This window comes from Ranitomeya imitator, chromosome 5 (assembly GCF_032444005.1).
Source record: "Ranitomeya imitator isolate aRanImi1 chromosome 5, aRanImi1.pri, whole genome shotgun sequence".
Classification (NCBI taxonomy): domain Eukaryota; kingdom Metazoa; phylum Chordata; class Amphibia; order Anura; family Dendrobatidae; genus Ranitomeya; species Ranitomeya imitator.
The window spans coordinates 308,797,203-308,816,086 of NC_091286.1; the positions used below are offsets into that span (position 1 = coordinate 308,797,203).

The window sequence follows — 18,884 nt, forward strand, 5'->3', positions numbered from 1 at the left end:
ACAAAGCCACGGAAGTTGGCACAAATTGCAGGAAGTAGTATTCTAGGCAATTATATATTAGATCTGTACTTTATCATATGGCAACATTACTCACCCTGCACGGTGGTCTTAGAAATGCTATGATCAGGTCACTAATTTCTAAAGTCCTATACTTGTACACGTGACATTGTTTAGGCCCAAGATAAGTACATACATATATATATATATATATATATATATATATATATATATATATATATATATATATATACACACAGTATGTGGCATTAAGATAAAGGCAGAGGTGTGAAGGAAGTAGTTCTAATGCTCAGATCATTCGTTTTTCCTTAGTTCCTAAAGAATAAACTAGTTTTTTTGTTCATATTTTGCAGGTGCTTTGATTACCTGCAGATTGGTGAGAGTACGAACCCTGAGACACCCACAGATTATCCAATAGGCCCCTCAAAAGTGTACAGCTCAGAAGACAGTAGCTGGCTGTTCAAGAGACTAGGTCACACAACTACCGTCTGGTCGTGCTCGCAGAACGGGATTTGGACTCAATAAAAAGCGTAGACTATAAAGCTATCTACTTAATCCCAACTCCATCCTATGTGCAAATGAGCTACGTGCTCCCGTCTGTTGAGTAGCACACTGGGGGGGTTAGATATTAGCCAATCAGACTGAGTCTCAGCGCACCTCCAAAATGCAGGCAATTGAAGCGCCTGCCAAATATGAAAAAAACATCTTCAAAGTCTAGTTACTCTTTAACTCACAGATTGCTTTTCTTCACACGGGGCAAAGATTTATTTGGAGCTATTTTGCTTTCATTTATTTAATTTAGCAAAAAAAAAAGATTTCCTTATTCCATTTAGAGGTAGGCAGTAGGTAGCTTTCACGCAGGCACTAAATTCTTGTCTTAAAATAATGTGGCTTTTATTTTTAACAGGCTGCACAGCACGAAACAAAACCATGAACATAAATCCCTAGCTTTGTCCAGGTGCTAACTAAACAACACAGACCCTGGCTACTCAGACACCTCTGAGTTAGTTCCAGCTCGTTCAGAAAAAACCGCTGTTGTCCATAGGGACCACTGATACCTGCAGTTTGATGCACATAGATAGACTGTCCTGCCTCTTCTCTGGGACAGATTTTGGCTTGTCACTCTCTTTAGCTCCAGAACAAATCCACTCTGGTCAGCTTCCCCCCAGTTGATTGACTTAGGTGAACACCTAGCCTGGTTATATGCAGAGCCAGCCAGTTGCAAATAATCAGAGCCTGTAGAGCTAGGATTTAATCCTCTCTACCTGGCTTTGCTACTGTCCCCACCACCTCTGCCCAAAGTCGGGAGCTGGGCAACATCTGTCAATACACAGAGCTTACAGGGCTTTCAATTGACCCGAATGTGAGGCTCATGCTTGATGACACGAGGGTGACCTAGTACCTCTAAGAACCTGCCCCTATTTTGGGTACTGATTTTTGTTCATAATGATTTTGGGACTTTGCTACCACATCATGGAGAACAAATTACAGATCTTTTGTGGATGTAGGGTTTGTAAAAGTTCTTGACGTTCCCTTTAAGGCATTGTCAACCCAAATTATTATCTTACAATAATCATTGACTAACAATGCACAACAAGTAGTTAACCATGTTCTCTTCTCAAATCCTTCATGACTATTGGACATACCATAATGGAAATCCTTCAAAGCATCAGGTTTTATTGGTACCTAGGAATTTGTACTACATGTTGATGTTGTTTTTTTTACGTTTCCTAAAAATGTTGGACAGCTTTATTGCCTTTGGAAATTAATTATTATTATTATTTTTTTTAATTAAAGAAAACCTCCAATGTCTTATTTATTTTATTTTTTTTTCTCATTACGATTTTGGGAAAGAATAAAATTTACAGTACTTTTAAACGGAATGGTCGATCACACCAATGTATATTGCTTTGTCACATTTTTTATGGTAATAAGTGCCTATTATGTGGAAAGGATGTACAATTCTTTTGATCGAAACCCAGCACTTAATCTAACACTGTTCACAATAATGGCAGATTAGAACTGGATTCCTGCAGTCTCTGAATTAGAGAGCAAGAGGCTTACCTTCTATGTAATGGAGGGAACGTATAATGCATCCGTATGGGGAAAAAAATAGGTGAACAGTTTGAAGCAAGGTGGATTCAGACTTTGGGAATGAAACATGCTTTGCTGTTATTTTTCTGGGATATTAAATGAGGTGCATCAAATGGATTTATTTATGCTGCGCTTACATAGAGAGTAGATTAGTATGGACACAACCTAAGTGATGAAGAATATTGACTTCAGAGATCTGGAGAAATCTGCTCCAAGCACTTGGTAAAAGAAAAATAGTGAATGGACCCTGATTACTTTTCTCTTGTGTCAAGGAGTCAATATTAAAGGTAGCCCTTTTTGCTTTATAAAGTGTGTCCGCATTCGACTGAAGAAGAAAACATGCCATGAAGTGTAATGGACCATAGTTAACCTCTCTGCTGATGTTTGCTCAGATTGCATTGTGTGTTCTGCAGTTTTAGGATGCTCTGTGTTACATTTTATTTATGTAACACTTTTTGAATTCTATTCTGATTTCAGAAACTGTTTAGTATAGTTAGGTGTTTTCCAACATCTCGTACCTTAAGAGCTACATTCAGCTCTTAGAGAGGGTCTTCTACCTCCACACAGAAGTGACACCCAGATCCTCTATTACCGCTATAACAACCAAAGCTTCCTCACAGAAATCAAACTGGGAAAGTATTGTTACACCTAAGGGTCCTACATGGGCTTAACAATTGCAGTCATAGAGGGCATGACCACAGCCGTTCCTGTGCTGATAAGAGGACCTACGACGCCAGCTCTAATTTCAGCTGAATGTGCATCCCCGGATGCACATTCAGTGTAAGTGTATTGCGAAACAGGGGTCTCTGCAATACACGCTGGCAGCCAATCAGAGGCCAGCAGCGGACATTGGCATGCACGTGACTAGGAGCCAATGGCAGTGATATCTTGTGCTCCCATCACTTGTACACTGAAGTCAGCTTCAGAAGAGTACGTCTTACGGCAGGACAGCAAAGGGAAGGTGAATAGATTTTTTTTCTTCTATGCATTAAAAAACAGCGGCAGAATGGTGGACATATACCTGGATGTGAGATATATATACCAGGCAGGAGCCCAAGATGGGGGACATTACTACATAATGGGGTAAGGGGTCAATTTGTATGTCCTTTTAGTATTTAGAATGCTACAAGGGCCTATACATCTGTCCAATGTCCTGGGGCAGTGTGTGTCTGTGTGAGGGAGGATGACAGGTCCTAATTTTGCACTAGAGCCCATCAGATTCTAGTTACGCCACTGTGTTCCTACTTTACCATCATTCTCTATTTTGCATCAGTCACTTCCACCACACCATCTCTTTATGTACAGTGGTGCAAAAAAGTATTTAGTCAGTCAGCAATAGTGCAAGTTCCACCACTTAAAAAAATGAGAGGCGTCTGTAATTTACATCATAGGTAGACCTCAACTATGGGAGACAAACTGAGAAAAAAAAATCCAGAAAATCACATTGTCTGTTTTTTTAATATTTTATTTGCATATTATGGTGGAAAATAAATATTTGGTCAGAAACAAAATTTCATCTCAATACTTTGTAATATATCCTTTGTTGGCAATGACAGAGGTCAAACGTTTTCTGTAAGTCTTCACAAGGTTGCCACACACTGTTGTTGGTATGTTGGCCCATTCTTCCATGCAGATCTCCTCTAGAGCAGTGATGTTTTAGGCTTTTCGCTTGGCAACACGAACTTTCAACTCCCTCCAAAGGTTTTCTATAGGGTTGAGATCTGGAGACTGGCTAGGCCACTCCAGGACCTTGAAATGCTTCTTACGAAGCCACTCCTTCGTTGCCCTGGCGGTGTGCTTTGGATCATTGTCATGTTGAAAGACCCAGCCACGTTTCATCTTCAATGCCCTTGCTGATGGAAGGAGGTTTGCACTCAAAATCTCACGATACATGGCCCCATTCATTCTTTCATGTACCCGGATCAGTCGTCCTGGCCCCTTTGCAGAGAAACAGCCCCAAAGCATGATGTTTCCACCACCATGCTTTACAGTAGGTATGGTGTTTGATGGATGCAACTCAGTATTCTTTTTCCTCCAAACACGACAAGTTGTGTTTCTACCAAACAGTTCCAGTTTGGTTTCATCAGACCATAGGACATTCTCCCAAAACTCCTCTGGATCATCCAAATGCTCTCTAGCAAACTTCAGACGGGCCCGGACATGTACTGGCTTAAGCAGTGGGACACGTCTGGCACTGCAGGATCTGAGTCCATGGTGGCGTAGTGTGTTACTTATGCTAGGCCTTGTTACATTGGTCCCAGCTCTCTGCAGTTCATTCACTAGGTCCCCCCGCGTGGTTCTGGGATTTTTGCTCACCGTTCTTGTGATCATTCTGACCCCACAGGGTGGGATTTTGCGTGGAGCCCCAGATCGAAGGAGATTATCAGTGGTCTTGTATGTCTTCCATTTTCTAATTATTGCTCCCACTGTTGATTTCTTCACTTCAAGCTGGTTGGCTATTGCAGATTCAGTCTTCCCAGCCTGGTGCAGGGCTACAATTTTGTTTCTGGTGTCCTTTGACAGCTCTTTGGTCTTCACCATAGTGGAGTTTGGAGTCAGACTTTTTGAGGGTGTGCACAGGTGTCTTTTTATACTGATAACAAGTTTAAACAGGTGCCATTACTACATGTAATTAGTGGAAGAAAGAGGAGACTCTTAAAGAAGAAGTTACAGGTCTGTGAGAGCCAGAAATCTTGATTGTTTGTTTCTGACCAAATACTTATTTTCCACCATAGTATGCAAAAAAAATGATAAAAAAACAGACAATGTGATTTTCTGGATTTTTTTTTCTCAGTTTGTCTCCCATAGTTGAGGTCTACCTATCATGTAAATTACAGACACCTCTCATCTTTTTAAGTGGTGGATCTTGCACTATTGCTGACTGACTAAATACTTTTTTGCCCCACTGTATCTCTTCTGACTGGTATTATCCTTCTGTCTCCATCGTACCACCCTTAAATTATCTGTACACTCCAAAGTTTTCATAAGTCCATACAGAACTGATCTTTTCTCTAGGAATACTCATAAAAATCACCACTTGGAGACCTGCTCTTCATAGCTACTTGCTAGACCTAATGTGCCAAGCTGTCAGACTGCTATGAGCCATACATCAGTCACAGGTTGGAAACCCCTGTTATATATGGAGAAGGTCAAAACTTTAAGTGGTTGTCCTGGATACATTTTTAGTCTAGGCTGGAAAATGTAAAACAAAAATTCACCCTCCTCATATTCAGCGATGCAGTGGTGATATCACAACTACAGCACATGTGACCGCTTCAGCCAGTCACTGGGCTCAGTAGCTCATTGTGTGCACATCAGTATAATTTCTGCAACCAGTGATGGGCTGCAGCGGTCAATTTACTGTAGTGATGTCACCGCTGTAGCCTGTGAACAAAGACGGGGCGGTGTCGGAGACACAGCACTGAGCCTAGGGTGAGTAACAGCTCAGTTTATTGTTTTGTGTCTTCATGCCTCTGAGGAACTAAAAGTTTATCCCAGGCAACCCGTTTAAGTTAAGTGATTAACAGTAAAACAACCTAACCCATAACATTTTGGATTTCATCTCCTTTTTAGCAGAAGTTACTGGCCAATCCTCATTTAAATTTAGGGACAGCTGAACTGTCTCCTTGCTTCTCGATAATGCTGGATTTTAATGAGGTCTGTCTGCATCTTATGCATCCACAGTTATCATGGTGATGGATACTAAATCTCCTCGGAGAACCATAGACGGATTTATAACAGAAAGCGACTTACTTACAAAGTACGGGAGCAATATCCCCTTGACACAGTATGCTCTTTTCATGGTGATTACTATACATACACCTTTTGGCTCAGAGACATTGCAGTGGTGGCATCGAGGAATCATTCCAGCTTCACATTGCAGGACCAGGTGTTCATGTTCTGATGCATTGTTCCCCAGTAAGGTGCCATATTACAAAGATATTCTCCCCGATACATAATACTTCTCTAAATTTGTCATGTTAGACAGCATTTTTTCTTCTCTGAATCTGACAGAAACCAAAACGAGTCCAATATGGAGCTGTAATAGAGCCTTGTACATGAGGGCCTGGCTAGAAGACCATTCTTTTATTTATACCTAAGTATATAATTAATCATGACCCTTTTTGTTAAGTAGTTTACCGCCCTGTGCCAGCAGTGATAAATGAATGCTTTGTCCGACTTCTGTGTTTAGCTTTTAATTGCACAAATAAAAGTTGCTTTTTAGAGGCATCCTCATTTTTTATGTTTGTATTTTAGAGCTCTCAATGAATGAGACTACTAACGTTTTCTTTGAAACTTTTTAAAGGCTAAGTTAGAAGGACTGCCTGTTTTAGACAAGGCCCTTTTAACCCCTTAGCGACCGCCGATACGCCTTTTAATGGCGGCCGCTAAGGGTACTTAAACCACAGCGCCGTTAATTAACGGCGCTGGGGAAAAAGTCAATAGCGCCCCCCACAGGCCGATTTACTCCGGGGTCTCGGCTGCCGGGGGTAGCCGAGACCCCAGAGAACATGATTGGGGGGGTTTTTAACCCACCCCGCATTTGCGATCGCCGGTAATTAACCGTTTACCGGCGATCGCAAAAAAAAAAAAAAGCGATCTCTTTTTAATTTCTCTGTCCTCCGATGTGATCGCACATCGGAGGACAGAGAAAAGGGGTCCCAGGTGGCCCCCCAATACTCACCTAGCTCCCCCGATGCTCCTCGTGTCTCCCGGTGGGTGCCGCCATCTTTAAAATGGCGGGCGCATGCGCAGTGCGCCCGCCAGCCGGCACCGGGAGAATCTTTTGGGTCTCGGCTGCCGGGGGTAGCCGAGACCCCAAAGAGCATGATCGGGGTCGGTTTTACCGACCCCTGTTTTGCGATCGCCGGTAATTAACTGTTTACCGGCGACCGCAAAAAAAAAAAAAAAAGTAAAGTGTAATTCTCTGTCCTCTGATGTGATCGCACATCAGAGGACAGAGAAATAGGGGGATTCGGGGACCCTACAATTCTCACCTGTGTCCCTAGATCCTCTTGCTGCTCCTCATGGCCGCCGGCAGAAGAACATGGCAGACGCATGCCCAGTGCGCCCGCCATCTGTCTCCATCTGCCGGCCGGCAGGAGAACAGCAGTTGGGGCTAAAATTAGGGGTAGGGTTAGGGGTAGGGTTAGGTTAGGGGTAGGGTTAGGGGTAGGGGTAGGGTTAGGGGTAGGGTTAGGTTAGGGTTAAGGGTTAGGTTAGGGGTAGGGTTAGGGCTAGGGTTAGGGCTAGGGTTGGGGCTAAATATAGGGTTTGGGTTGGGGCTAAATTTAGGGTTAGGGTTGGGGCTAAATTTAGGGTTAGGCTTCTTTCACACTTACGTCGGTACGGGGCCGTCGCAATGCGTCGGCCCGACATACCGACGCACGTTGTGAAAATTGTGCACAACGTGGGCAGCAGCTGTAGTTTTTCAACGCATCCGCTGCCCAATCTATGTCCTGGGGAGGAGGGGGCGGAGTTACGGCCACGCATGCGCGGTCAGAAATGGCAGATGCGACGTACAAAAAAACGTTTCATTGAACTTTTTTTGTGCCGACGCTCCGCCAAAACACAACTGATCCAGTGCACGACGGACGCGACGTGTGGCCATCCGTCACGATCCGTCGGCAATACAAGTCTATGGGCAAAAAACGCATCCTGCGGGCACATTTGCAGGATCCGTTTCTTGTCCAAAACGACGGATTGCGAAGGAATGCCAAACGACGCAAGTGTGAAAGTAGCCTTAGGGCTAGGGTTAGGGTTGGGGCTAAAGTTAGGGCTAGGGTTGGGGCTAAAGTTAGGTTTAGAGCTGGGATTAGGGTTAGGGTTTGTATTAGGGTTAGGGTTGGCATTAGGGTTACGCTTGGGATTAGGGTTAGGTTTGGGATTAGGGTTAAGGTTAGGGTTGTGATTAGGGGTGTATTGGGATTAGGGTTCGGTTTGAGGTTAGGGTTGAGATTAGGATTAGGGGTGTGTTGGATTTAGGGTTTTGATTAGGGTTATGGTTAGGGTTGACATTAGGGTTGTTTTGGGGTAAGGGTTGTTATTATGGTTAGGGTTAGTGATTAGGATTATGGATCAGGTTGGGATTAGGGTTAGGGGTGTGTTGGGGTTAGGGTTGGAGCTAGAATTGGGGGGTTTCCACTGTTTAGGTACATCAGGGGGTCTCCAAACACGACAGCCAATTTTGCGCTCAAAAAGTCAAATGGTGCTCCCTCCCTTCCGAGCTCTGCCGTGCGCCCAAACAGTGGGTTACCCCCACATATGGGGCATCAGCGTACTCGGGATAAATTGGACAACAACTTCTGGGGTCCAATTTCTCTTGTTACCCTTGTGAAAATAAAAACTTGGGGGCTACAATATCTTTTTTGTGAAAAAAAAAATATTTTTTATTTTCACGACTCTGCATTCTAAACTTCTGTGAAGCACTTGGGCATTCAAAGTTCTCACCACACATCTAGATAAGTTCCTTGGGGGGTCTAGTTTCCAAAATGGGGTGACTTGTGGGGGGTTACTACAGTTTAGGTATATCAGGGGCTCTGCAATCGCAACATAATGCCCACAGACCATTCTATCAAAGTCTGCATTCCAAAAAGGCGCTCCTTCCCTTCCAAGCTCTGCCGTGCGCCCAAACAGTGGTTTACCCCCACATATGGCGCATCAGCGTACTCGGGATAAATTGCACAACAACTATTGCAGTCCAATTTCTCCTGTTACCCTTGTGAAAATAAAAACTTGGGGGCTACAATATCTTTTTTGTGGAAAAAAAATATTTTTTATTTTCACGACTCTGCATTCTAAACTTCTGTGAAGCACTTGGGCATTCAAAGTTCTCACCACACATCTAGATAAGTTCCTTGGGGGGTCTAGTTTCCAAAATGGGGTCACTTGTGGAGGGTTTCTACTGGTTAGGTACATCAGGGGCTCTGCAAACGCAACATAATACCCGCAGACCATTCTATCAAAGTCTGCATTCCAAAACGGCGCTCCTTCCTTCCGAGCTCTGCCGTGCGCCCAAACAGTGGTTTACCCCCACATATGGGGTACCAGCATACTCAGGACAAATTGGACAACAACTTTTGGGGTCCAATTTCTCTTGTTACCCTTGTGAAAATAAAAACTTGGGGGCTACAATATCTTTTTTTGTGGAAAAAAAAAATATTTTTTATTTTCACGGCTCTGCATTATAAACTTCTGTGAAGCACTTGGGCATTCAAGGTTCTCACCACACATCTAGATAAGTTCCATGGGGGGTCTAGTTTCCAAAATGGGGTCACTTGTGGGGGATTTCTACTGTTTAGGCACATCAGGGGCTCTCCAAACGCGACATGGCGTCCGATCTCAATTCCAGCCAATTCTACATTGAAAAAGTAAAACGGCACTCTTTCTCTTCCAAGCTCTGCGGTGCGCCCAAACAGTGGTTTACCCCCACATATTGGGTATCGACGTACTCAGGAGAAATTGCACAACAACTTTAGTGGTCTAATTTCTCCTGTTACCCTTGTGAAAATAAAAATTTGTGGGCAAAAAGATCATTTTTGTAGAAAAAATGCAATTTTTTTTTTCACGGCTCTACGTTATAAACTTCTGTGAAGCACATGGGGGTTCAAAGTGCTCGCCACACATCTAGATAAGTTCCTTAAGGGGTCTAGTTTCCAAAATGGTGTCACTTGTGGGGGGTTTTCACTGTTTAGGCACATCAGGGGCTCTCCAAACGCGACATGGCGTCCAATCTCAATTCCAGCCAATTCTACATTGAAAAAGTAAAACGGCACTCCTTCTCTTCCAAGCTCTGCGGTGCGCCCTAACAGTGGTTTACCCCCACATATTGGGTATCGGCGTACTCAGGAGAAATTGCACAACAACTTTTGTGGTCTAATTTGTCCTGTTACCCTTGTGAAAATAAGAATTTGTGGGCGAAAAGATCATTTTTGTGTAAACAAAAGCGATTTTTTATTTTCACGGCTCTACGTTATAAACTTCTGTGAAGCACTTGGGGGTTCAAAGTGCTCACCACACATCTAGATAAGTTCCTTAAGGGGTCTAGTTTCCAAAATGGTGTCACATGTGGGGAGTTTCCACTGTTTAGGCACATCAGGGGCTCTCTAAACGTGACATGGCGTCCGATCTCAATTCCAGCCAATTCTGCATTGAAAAAGTCAAACGGCGCTCCTTCACTTCTAAGTTCTGCGGTGCGCCCAAAAAGTGGTTTACCCCCACATATGGGGTATTGGCGTATTCAGGAGAAATTGCGTAACAAAATTTATGGTTACATTTCTGTTTTTACACTTGTGAAAATAAAAAAAAATGGTTCTGAATTAAGATGTTTGCAAAAAAAAGTTAAATGTTCATTTTTTCCTTCCACATTGTTTCAGTTCCTCTGAAGCACGTAAAGGGTTAATAAACTTCTTGAATGTGGTTTTGAGAACCTTGAGGGGTGTAGTTTTTAGAATGGTGTCACACTTCATTATTTTCTATCATATAGACCCCTCAAAATGACTTCAAATGTGATGTGGTCCCTAAAAAAAATGGTGTTGTAAAAATGAGAAATTGCTGGTCAACTTTTAACCCTTATAACTCCCTAACAAAAAAAATTTTGTTTCCAAAATTGTGCTGATGTAAAGTAGACATGTGGGAAATGTTATTTATTAACTATTTTTTGTGACATATCTCTCTGATTTAAGGGCATAAAAATACAAAGTTTGAAAATTGCAAAATTTTAAAAATTTTCGCCATATTTCCGTTTTTTTCATAAATAATCGCAAGTAATATCGAAGAAATGTTACCACTAACATGAAGTACAATATGTCACGAAAAAACAGTCTCAGAATCAGCGGGATCCGTTAAAGCGTTCCAGAGTTATAACCTCATAAAGTGACAGTGGTCAGAATTGCAAAAATTGGCCTGGTCATTAAGTACCAAATTGGCTCTGTCAATAAAGGGTTAATATTGTGTGTTTAGGAATATTTAGACCATCTCGTCCTGTTAACTAGAATCCAAGACCTGCCTCAAGCACTGGTTTGTGCTTCTAAGGTCAGAGTATTGAAACACTACCGGTATATATTTCAGTGGGTGCTGATTCATGCATTTTCTGCTGGGAATGTAAGCATTTTGATTCATTTGGGTGGATTGCTGACAGCTGTGACCATCTTGTCTCTGGGGGACCCACAATTTGAATTGGGGTTATCCTAACCTTTAAGTGGAGCATCAGTCTGATGGATTTAGCCCTTACAACAGATCATATGGTGATTGCTGCAAGTAATTCTATTTCTTACAATGGCTTGTCAAACCGTCGCTCACTTTGTGATTTCCAGACAAAATAATAGGGAGACTTGCTCACATAGTGTAAGAACCATGGATCTCATTTTTTTCTGGAAAGATAATGTGGTAAATTCCCTTAAATAGTCTTGTATGGTGGCAGCTAAGAAGTACACTTTCATATTGTAAAATAATGAGATTTTTTTTTCCTGAAACAAGACTCGAAACAAAAATCTGTAGGGAAATTATCACATATTCAATTTTAGTTTCATTAATTCAGTGTACTTATGTAAAAGATAAATATTGTATCTATGTTTTCAATATTGTAGTTTTCTTCTTTTGCTTAAAATACTTGTCACGATTAATTTTAGGATTCGTGGCAGCTCTGGTTTTGCTATAATTTAAATGTTACTTTTTTATTTTGGTCCAGCAAGGGTTAATGTCTAGTATCCTTGCCTACAGCTGCTTTTTTTTGGCTCATCAGCTGATGTGGTTGGTAACCACTCCCACTATCCTTTAAATGGTCACTTGACCCATCAGCTGACTGTCGTTAATAGAGTTATTCTTTGCAGACCAGCCTTGAGTTAGGAGCTCTTTGGTGTCAGTCGTGTAGCTCCTGATGTGGAGTTCGGGTTCCTTGTGCCATATCCTCTGTTGTTTTTAGCTTTCTAGCAGAGCCAGTAGCTGAGTATTGTTCCCTTTATCTATGTCTGTCCTGTGTTTGTCACTTCACCTGTGTTGATACCATCTGCAGTGGTGAGGCTAGTGTCCTTGCCGACAAGTGCACTAGACAGGGTATATTGAGGTGACAGTCATGGACTAGGCACGTAACGGTGGCAGGGGGAAGGATCCGCATAGGACGTTAGGGGAGCTTAGGGACAGGCACAAGTTGGAGTCAGGAGGTGTCCCATCCTTCGCTCCCTACTTTTCCATCCTGTCATTGGTGTATGCTATATTATCCACCAGACTTTCCCATATCTGAGCGTATCAATACCTTGTTTGACCATATGGGAGATATGGAGCAGAGTGAGTTTACTTAATAGCAGCTCCAATTAATATGAATAAATTAATAATCTCACAGACTATTACAATTTACATTAAGTAATGGGGTGTAGTTTCCCTCCCCAGAGGCCAGATATTGATAATCTGCACAAATTATTACATTTATGTGGGTCTGTTTATTGAGTTTAGCTATCTTAGTACCAAAGACTAAATGATCTCTATCCAAATCCTTCATGCTGTATTCTTGGGCCTGCTAGAGAACAGTAGACACAAGTTAAACCCCATCAATCTAACAGTTGTCAACTATCCATTGGACAGACAGCCATTTGTTTAAATAAACGTATCCCATTGATTCGTATGCCCTCTGTCGATGAGCTGAATTAAAAGGGCTGAGAGGAGAGATATACTTCAGTATTGGACTCTGTATTAAGGGGTTGAGATTAGTTGAGTGGTGTTTGCTGCTTCATTCTGACAAATCAGTGAGGTGAAACGAAATGCTGCTCAGTTGATGCATGTGTCAGCCCTGCTAGAACCCGGAAATGATATAAAATCGCCCCGAAAGCTATGCTGATGTAAATGGCAGAAGATAAAATCGGTCAGACAGGAAAGTGTACAGGAGCAGGCACTGCACAGAAGCATAAGGTGAATTTTACAATTAGATTGACTTGATAACTCAGACATTGTCAGGCTAGTCAGAAGCACTCAGGGGTTGGGTCTGCAGTACTGAGGAGAAGCAAGTGGTGCTGGAAAATGTAGTTTAAGTACCATACATGAGAATAAGACCACCATTCTGTTGCGGGAAGCTGGATGCACCTAGGGGCGGATAGAAATGCAAAAAAGTAGAGGAAGGAAACTGTGTTTGGTTTAGTCTGAATATAAAAAATAAATACGCATTTATTGTGCTTTCTTAAAAATAATGTGATTCTGGGAATAACCCTTTATGCTCTGTGGTGCTTTCTCAGCAAAACTATATAGCGATATTGATTGGAGGATGTGCCCCAGCTCTATGTGAAATAGTTTTATATAGGCAGTAATGGAGTGGAAGAAACAGTTGTAAAATGAACTGAAAAGCTTTTGGTTTTTGTAGCTTCTGTGATTCCAAGTGTAAACCCGAGACTATATTAAGAGCATAACTGAGGAGTAGAAGTAAAGCACAAAGTGTTGTTTTAAACATCCCTAACGCCTAAACAATGATTTTATTGCAATATAATGACTTGTACATAATAAACGTTCTTCCTATGTGTTTCATTCCTTTCATTTCCATGGATTCGAGTAGAACATTTTCTGTAGATCTAAGAGAATAATGATGCATAATTTTACTCACTGAGCATACGGCCCAAGAATCCAAAACAGTCGAAAAACTAGATGCACAAAGCTAAAACCTCTTTTTTTTTATACCTCATTAAACCAAACTGCAGTGCAAATTAAACCATTGTTTACATCATTAAAACAAACCTCACTTTAAACCTTACTTTGAAAGTGTTTTGTTGTTGCTTACAATAGTTGGATTCTGTTACGGCTGTATTTTCCCAGGAAAACAAAACTTCCCAATTTGTAATTTGGATGCCCCATTTACATATTTATTGTGAAAATTCATCAACTTTGGAAGGAATTAACTAAAACTGTCTTTTTGTTTGCTGGTTTTCCCCTAAAAAAATTGCCCCAAGATGAAAATTCTGTAATGAAAATGCAAAGGCAAAAATTGTATGTATCGAAATGACCAACGCGTCGGGTCGTTGGTGGGTGAGCCTGCATGTATATTTTTCCTTAATTTATTTGTCCTGTTATTTGCATACCCTTGAATACTACATGTTTGCATTTCTAATGGGACTATTTGATAAAGTGATTGCACCACTCTAACTATTTGCTTATTCTTTATTGATTGTTTACTTTACATATGAATCTTGGTACCTACCTTTTTACTTGAAACATAAAACGAAAGAAATGAGCTGGAATATAAGTTGGTATTTATGCAGCATGTAGGCGAGTGTTCACACTGGCAAATGAACAGACAAAACCCAAGATAAAAACAAAGTCCCAAATACCCTGCAGTAATTAAATAAATAGCAATAGTGCATGAAAATAATATAGGGTAATAATTTTTTTAATAATACTAATTTTTATTTATATAGCGCCAACAAATTCTGCAGCACTTTACATTTAAGGGTACTTGGTTAACATATTTTTGATCTTTCACTTGAACCTATTTGCACATATCATTTCTTTTAGTTGGTCATTTTGATACTTGCAATTTTTGTCTATGGGGTTTTGTTACAGAATTTTACATCTTGTGGCAATTTTCACATCATCTCCTTTTTCTGTATTTTATCATGTTGGATATTTATTTCCTTTTTCCTTGTTCTTAATTACATTTCTTTTAAAGATTTATATTATTGGTATTTGCAATCGGCCTAGCACCATTCTCTTTCTTTTGGTTTTTGCAAATTTTGTTCTAATAGGGCATTTATTTAGCTTGAGGTTACAATTCCCTATATTCATTTTTCTGATGTATAACTGCCTTCTGCGACTGAATTACCATTGACTGTGTGGCAACCCCTATGGAAGCACTGATGAAAGCTAGTAATTAGTGGGAGATAAAGAGAGAAACAAGTATAACTATAAATTTGTTGAATTGAGTTTTTAACAGCTTGACCAGAGAAGCCAACTCCAGGATGTGTGTGGCGGTGGAGTTGTAGCGCTCCCAATGCTTGTTCAACAAGGCGTTCATTAGTTTAACTGTTCATGGATAAAATTGCAGACATAAAGAAATTTACATTGGATAAAGCATAAAGGATTGCCAGACATTGAGGCTTTCATCTGTGTGGATTCTGTGTCTCCAGTACAACAAGGCCTATGATATGATTTTCTCAGCGGTCTTGGTGATGAGGTTTGTTGGAGCATCTTGATGAATCAGGAGCTTCTGATGAGTGGCGGTTGTTTCCGTGTGCCACAGCAGAAGTCTTACTCCAGTCTAGCATAAGGAACAGCACAAATTGCCATGAGTTAGGTCGTCACACTCTTGCCGTGTCCGCCTCAGCTCAGTCCATTTTGGCAACACTGGGCGAAACTGGTTTGAAAATGCCAAAAGTCACAACATTTTTGCTTTTCAAAACCGTTTGCACCAGGATGCAGTCAAAATTATTTTGATGAATGTGGACCTTTGTCTTTAGAAAGCATGCATTGCATACATTAACCCCTTCACGACATGCGCCGTACTAGTACTGCGCATGCCGTGAATCCCCCTTTGATGTGGGCTCCGGCGGTGAGCCCACATCAAAGTCGCGACATGTCAGCTGTTTTGTACAGCTGACATGTGCGCGCAATAGCGGCGGGTGAAATCGCTATTCACCCGCCGCTATTAACCTGTTAAATGCCGCTGTCAAACACAGACAGCGGCATTTAACTAACGCATCCGGCCGGGCGGCCGGATATGACATCATCGCCGACCCCGTCACATGATCGGGGGTCGGCGATGCATCAGGAAGGTAACCATAGAGGTCCTTGAGACCTCTATGGTTACTGATGCAGGTCTGCTGTGAGCGCCCCCGTGTGGTCGGCGCTCACAGCACACCTGCATTTCTGCTACATAGCAGCGATCTGATGATCGCTGCTATGTAGCAGAGCCGATCAGGCTATGCCAGCTTCTAGCCTCCCATGGAGGCAATTGAAGCATGGCACAAGTAAAAAAAAAATGTTTTTAAAAATATGAAAAAAATATAAAAAATATAAAAGTTTAAATCACCCCCCTTTCGCCCCATCCTAAATAAAACAATAAAAAAAAACCAAACCTACACGTATTTGGTATCGCCGTGTTCAGAATCGCCCGATCTATCAATTAAAAAAAAGCATTAACCTGATTGCTAAACGGCGTAGCGAGAAAAAAATCCGAAACGCCAGAATTACGTTTTTTTTGGTCGCCGCGACATTGCATTAAAATGCAATAACGGGCGATCAAAAGAACGTATCTGCGCAAAAATGGTATCATTAAAAACATCAGCTCGGCACGCAAAAAATAAGCCCTCACCCGACCCCAGATCACGAAAAATGGAGACGCTACGGGTATCGGAAAATGGCACTTTTTTTTTTTTTTTTTTTTTTAGCAAACGTTGGAATTTTTTTTCACCACTTAGATAAAAAATAACCTAGTCATGTTAGGTGTCTATGAACTCGTAATGACCTGGAGAATCATAATGGCAGGTCAGTTTTAGCATTTAGTGAACCTAGCAAAAAAGCCAAACAAAAAACAAGTGTGGGATTGCACTTTTTTTTGCAATTTCACCGCACTTGGAATTTTTTCCCCGTTTTCTAGTAAAAGACATGGTAAAACCAATGGTGTCGTTCAAAAGTACAACTTGTCCCGCAAAAAATAAGTCCTCACATGACCATATTGACAGAAAAATAAAAAAGTTATGGCTCAGGGAAGGAGGGAAGTGAAAAACGAAAACGCAAAAATGAAAAAGGGCCGCGACTTGAAGGGGTTAAAAGAAATTAGAAAAGTGGTAAACCGATGTGCTCTTCTATGCATTTATAGCCCATGTAAGGACCTCAGCAGAATCATGAAGATCTTGAAGAGTCACTTGTTTTTAGGCAACCATAGGGAACAGAGGGTTGAACACGCAACCTCGGCAACCATGTTTACCAGGCAGGGAGCATCCTAATTATAGTGGTTTATTCTGCTGGTCACGATTTTGGTGGTGCCCAATTAAGTTGTTTGTTTTATGTCATTTTTTTTTTTTTTAAAGGGACACTGTCACCTGAATTTGGAGGGAGCAATCTTCAGCCATGGAGGCGGGGTTTTCGGGTGTTTGATTCACTCTTTCCTTACCCGCTGGCTGCATGCTGGCTGCAATATTGGATTGAAGTTCATTCTCTGTCCTCCGTAGTACATGTCTGCACAAGGTGCAATCTTGCCTTGTGTAGGCGTGTACTATGGAGGACAGAGAATGAACTTCAATCCAATATTGCAGCCAGCATGCAGCCAGCGGGTAAGGAAAGGGTGAATCAGAAACCCCAAAACCCCGCCTCCATGGCTGAAGATTGTTCCCTCCAAATTCAGGTGACAGTGTCCCTTTAATGGGAAAAAACGTGACTGCTGCCGACGATCACTGTCCTCAGCAGGGACACATGGTCACCCTGTGGCCACTGGTTGGCTGCAGCTGTAGCATTGTGAATGTGGGACCACTCTCGGATTTAGGCTGGACCGGATTTGGTGAGTCTTTCCCCTGTTGAGTAGAACACTCCACACTGCCTTATACTTTATCTTCCATATTCTGGTTTTTGTTATCTTGATCTCTGCATATGCTTTGTATTGGCGTGACAGTGAGTATAAAGAAGTATTCAGTCTTCTGTTCGCCAGGGGAAGGATAGTCTTTACAGCTCAACATGGAAGAAGCAGAGGACAGAAGATTTGCCATCTTGCCGAAGAAAGCTTGTGTGCCAGACACCTCTGCCAGAGATGATGTATGTGCTGCCCTGTCAAGCACATGAAGAATTTCTTAAATTAAGGCTGTTTTACTATTGTTCTCTATGTAGTGATACAAACAGAAAAGGCGTGAATATGTATTCTTAAATGCTTAATCTTTCACAACACTTGCTATCCTCACTGTCAAACATGGAGCTGGAAATGGTGAAGAACGCATTCTTCAGGTCAAATACCTGCAAACAATGCAGTGCTCCCACACCACAATGACAAGTGCGCACCTCTGTACATTCCCCCAGAGGACTGTTTCATTTTCCAGCTCCCGTGTGCGGTGAAATGACGCAGTCACGCTTAGCCAGGCTTCAGATTCCTTCTATTCTCTTATTATTAATGTTTGGACATTGAATCTACCTGTATTGTACCGAATGTAACAAGTGCATTTTTATGCAGATAATTTCGGCTGTAGATCACACGATGTTTTGCTCAGTAAATGACTAAGCTGCACGGGCTGTTCTTATTTCCATTAATATTTGTGTTTGTTTTTTTTCTCTGAAGGTAATGGTTTTTGTTCATGCCAGAAATTCTACAGTGCGGACAGCAATGGCCTTGAGGGAGCTAGCGAAAAACAATGGGCACATTTTATATTTTTTGCCAAACCAAGGATCTGATTATGGTCACGCTGAAAAACAGGTAGGAGCTGAATAATCCATTTTATTCTTGAACTTGTCAAACTTGCAAATTGTATTCCCTAGATAAAACATGTTTTTTTGTGGAACAATTTAACTCTTTGCTGCTCTAGAAAAGTGAGGGACAAATACGCTAAAGTTTTTTTTATTATTATTTAACTTTGCTTCTGGTTTGTAGAGTTGAATGTGTTTTCATCTGAGAGGTTGCAATTAGCAAGGGGCTTCATGCCCTACTTAGTGCCACTTGTATCTCTAGCCTGATTAAAGATTGAGTATATTTTCTTATCTCTCCTGCCAGTTTAGCCATATAAGCATGTTAATGTAAAATTACATATTTAGCAGAATCCAGTTTAACTCTTTAAGCACAGACTGGCTTGTTTCTGTTATGCTGCTAAATATGATTTTTG

At 41.5% G+C, this 18,884-nt stretch overlaps 1 protein-coding gene across 1 annotated transcript in view; it reads left to right on the plus strand.

Annotated features, from left to right (window-relative positions):
* The window catches only part of ASCC3 (activating signal cointegrator 1 complex subunit 3), an 887,461-nt gene that overhangs the window by 388,522 nt on the left and 480,055 nt on the right, over positions 1-18,884 (plus strand). The window contains exon 13 of the mRNA XM_069726311.1: positions 18,347-18,481. Coding sequence (XP_069582412.1) covers positions 18,347-18,481 — 135 coding nt within the window. The remainder of the gene's footprint in view (positions 1-18,346; positions 18,482-18,884) is intronic.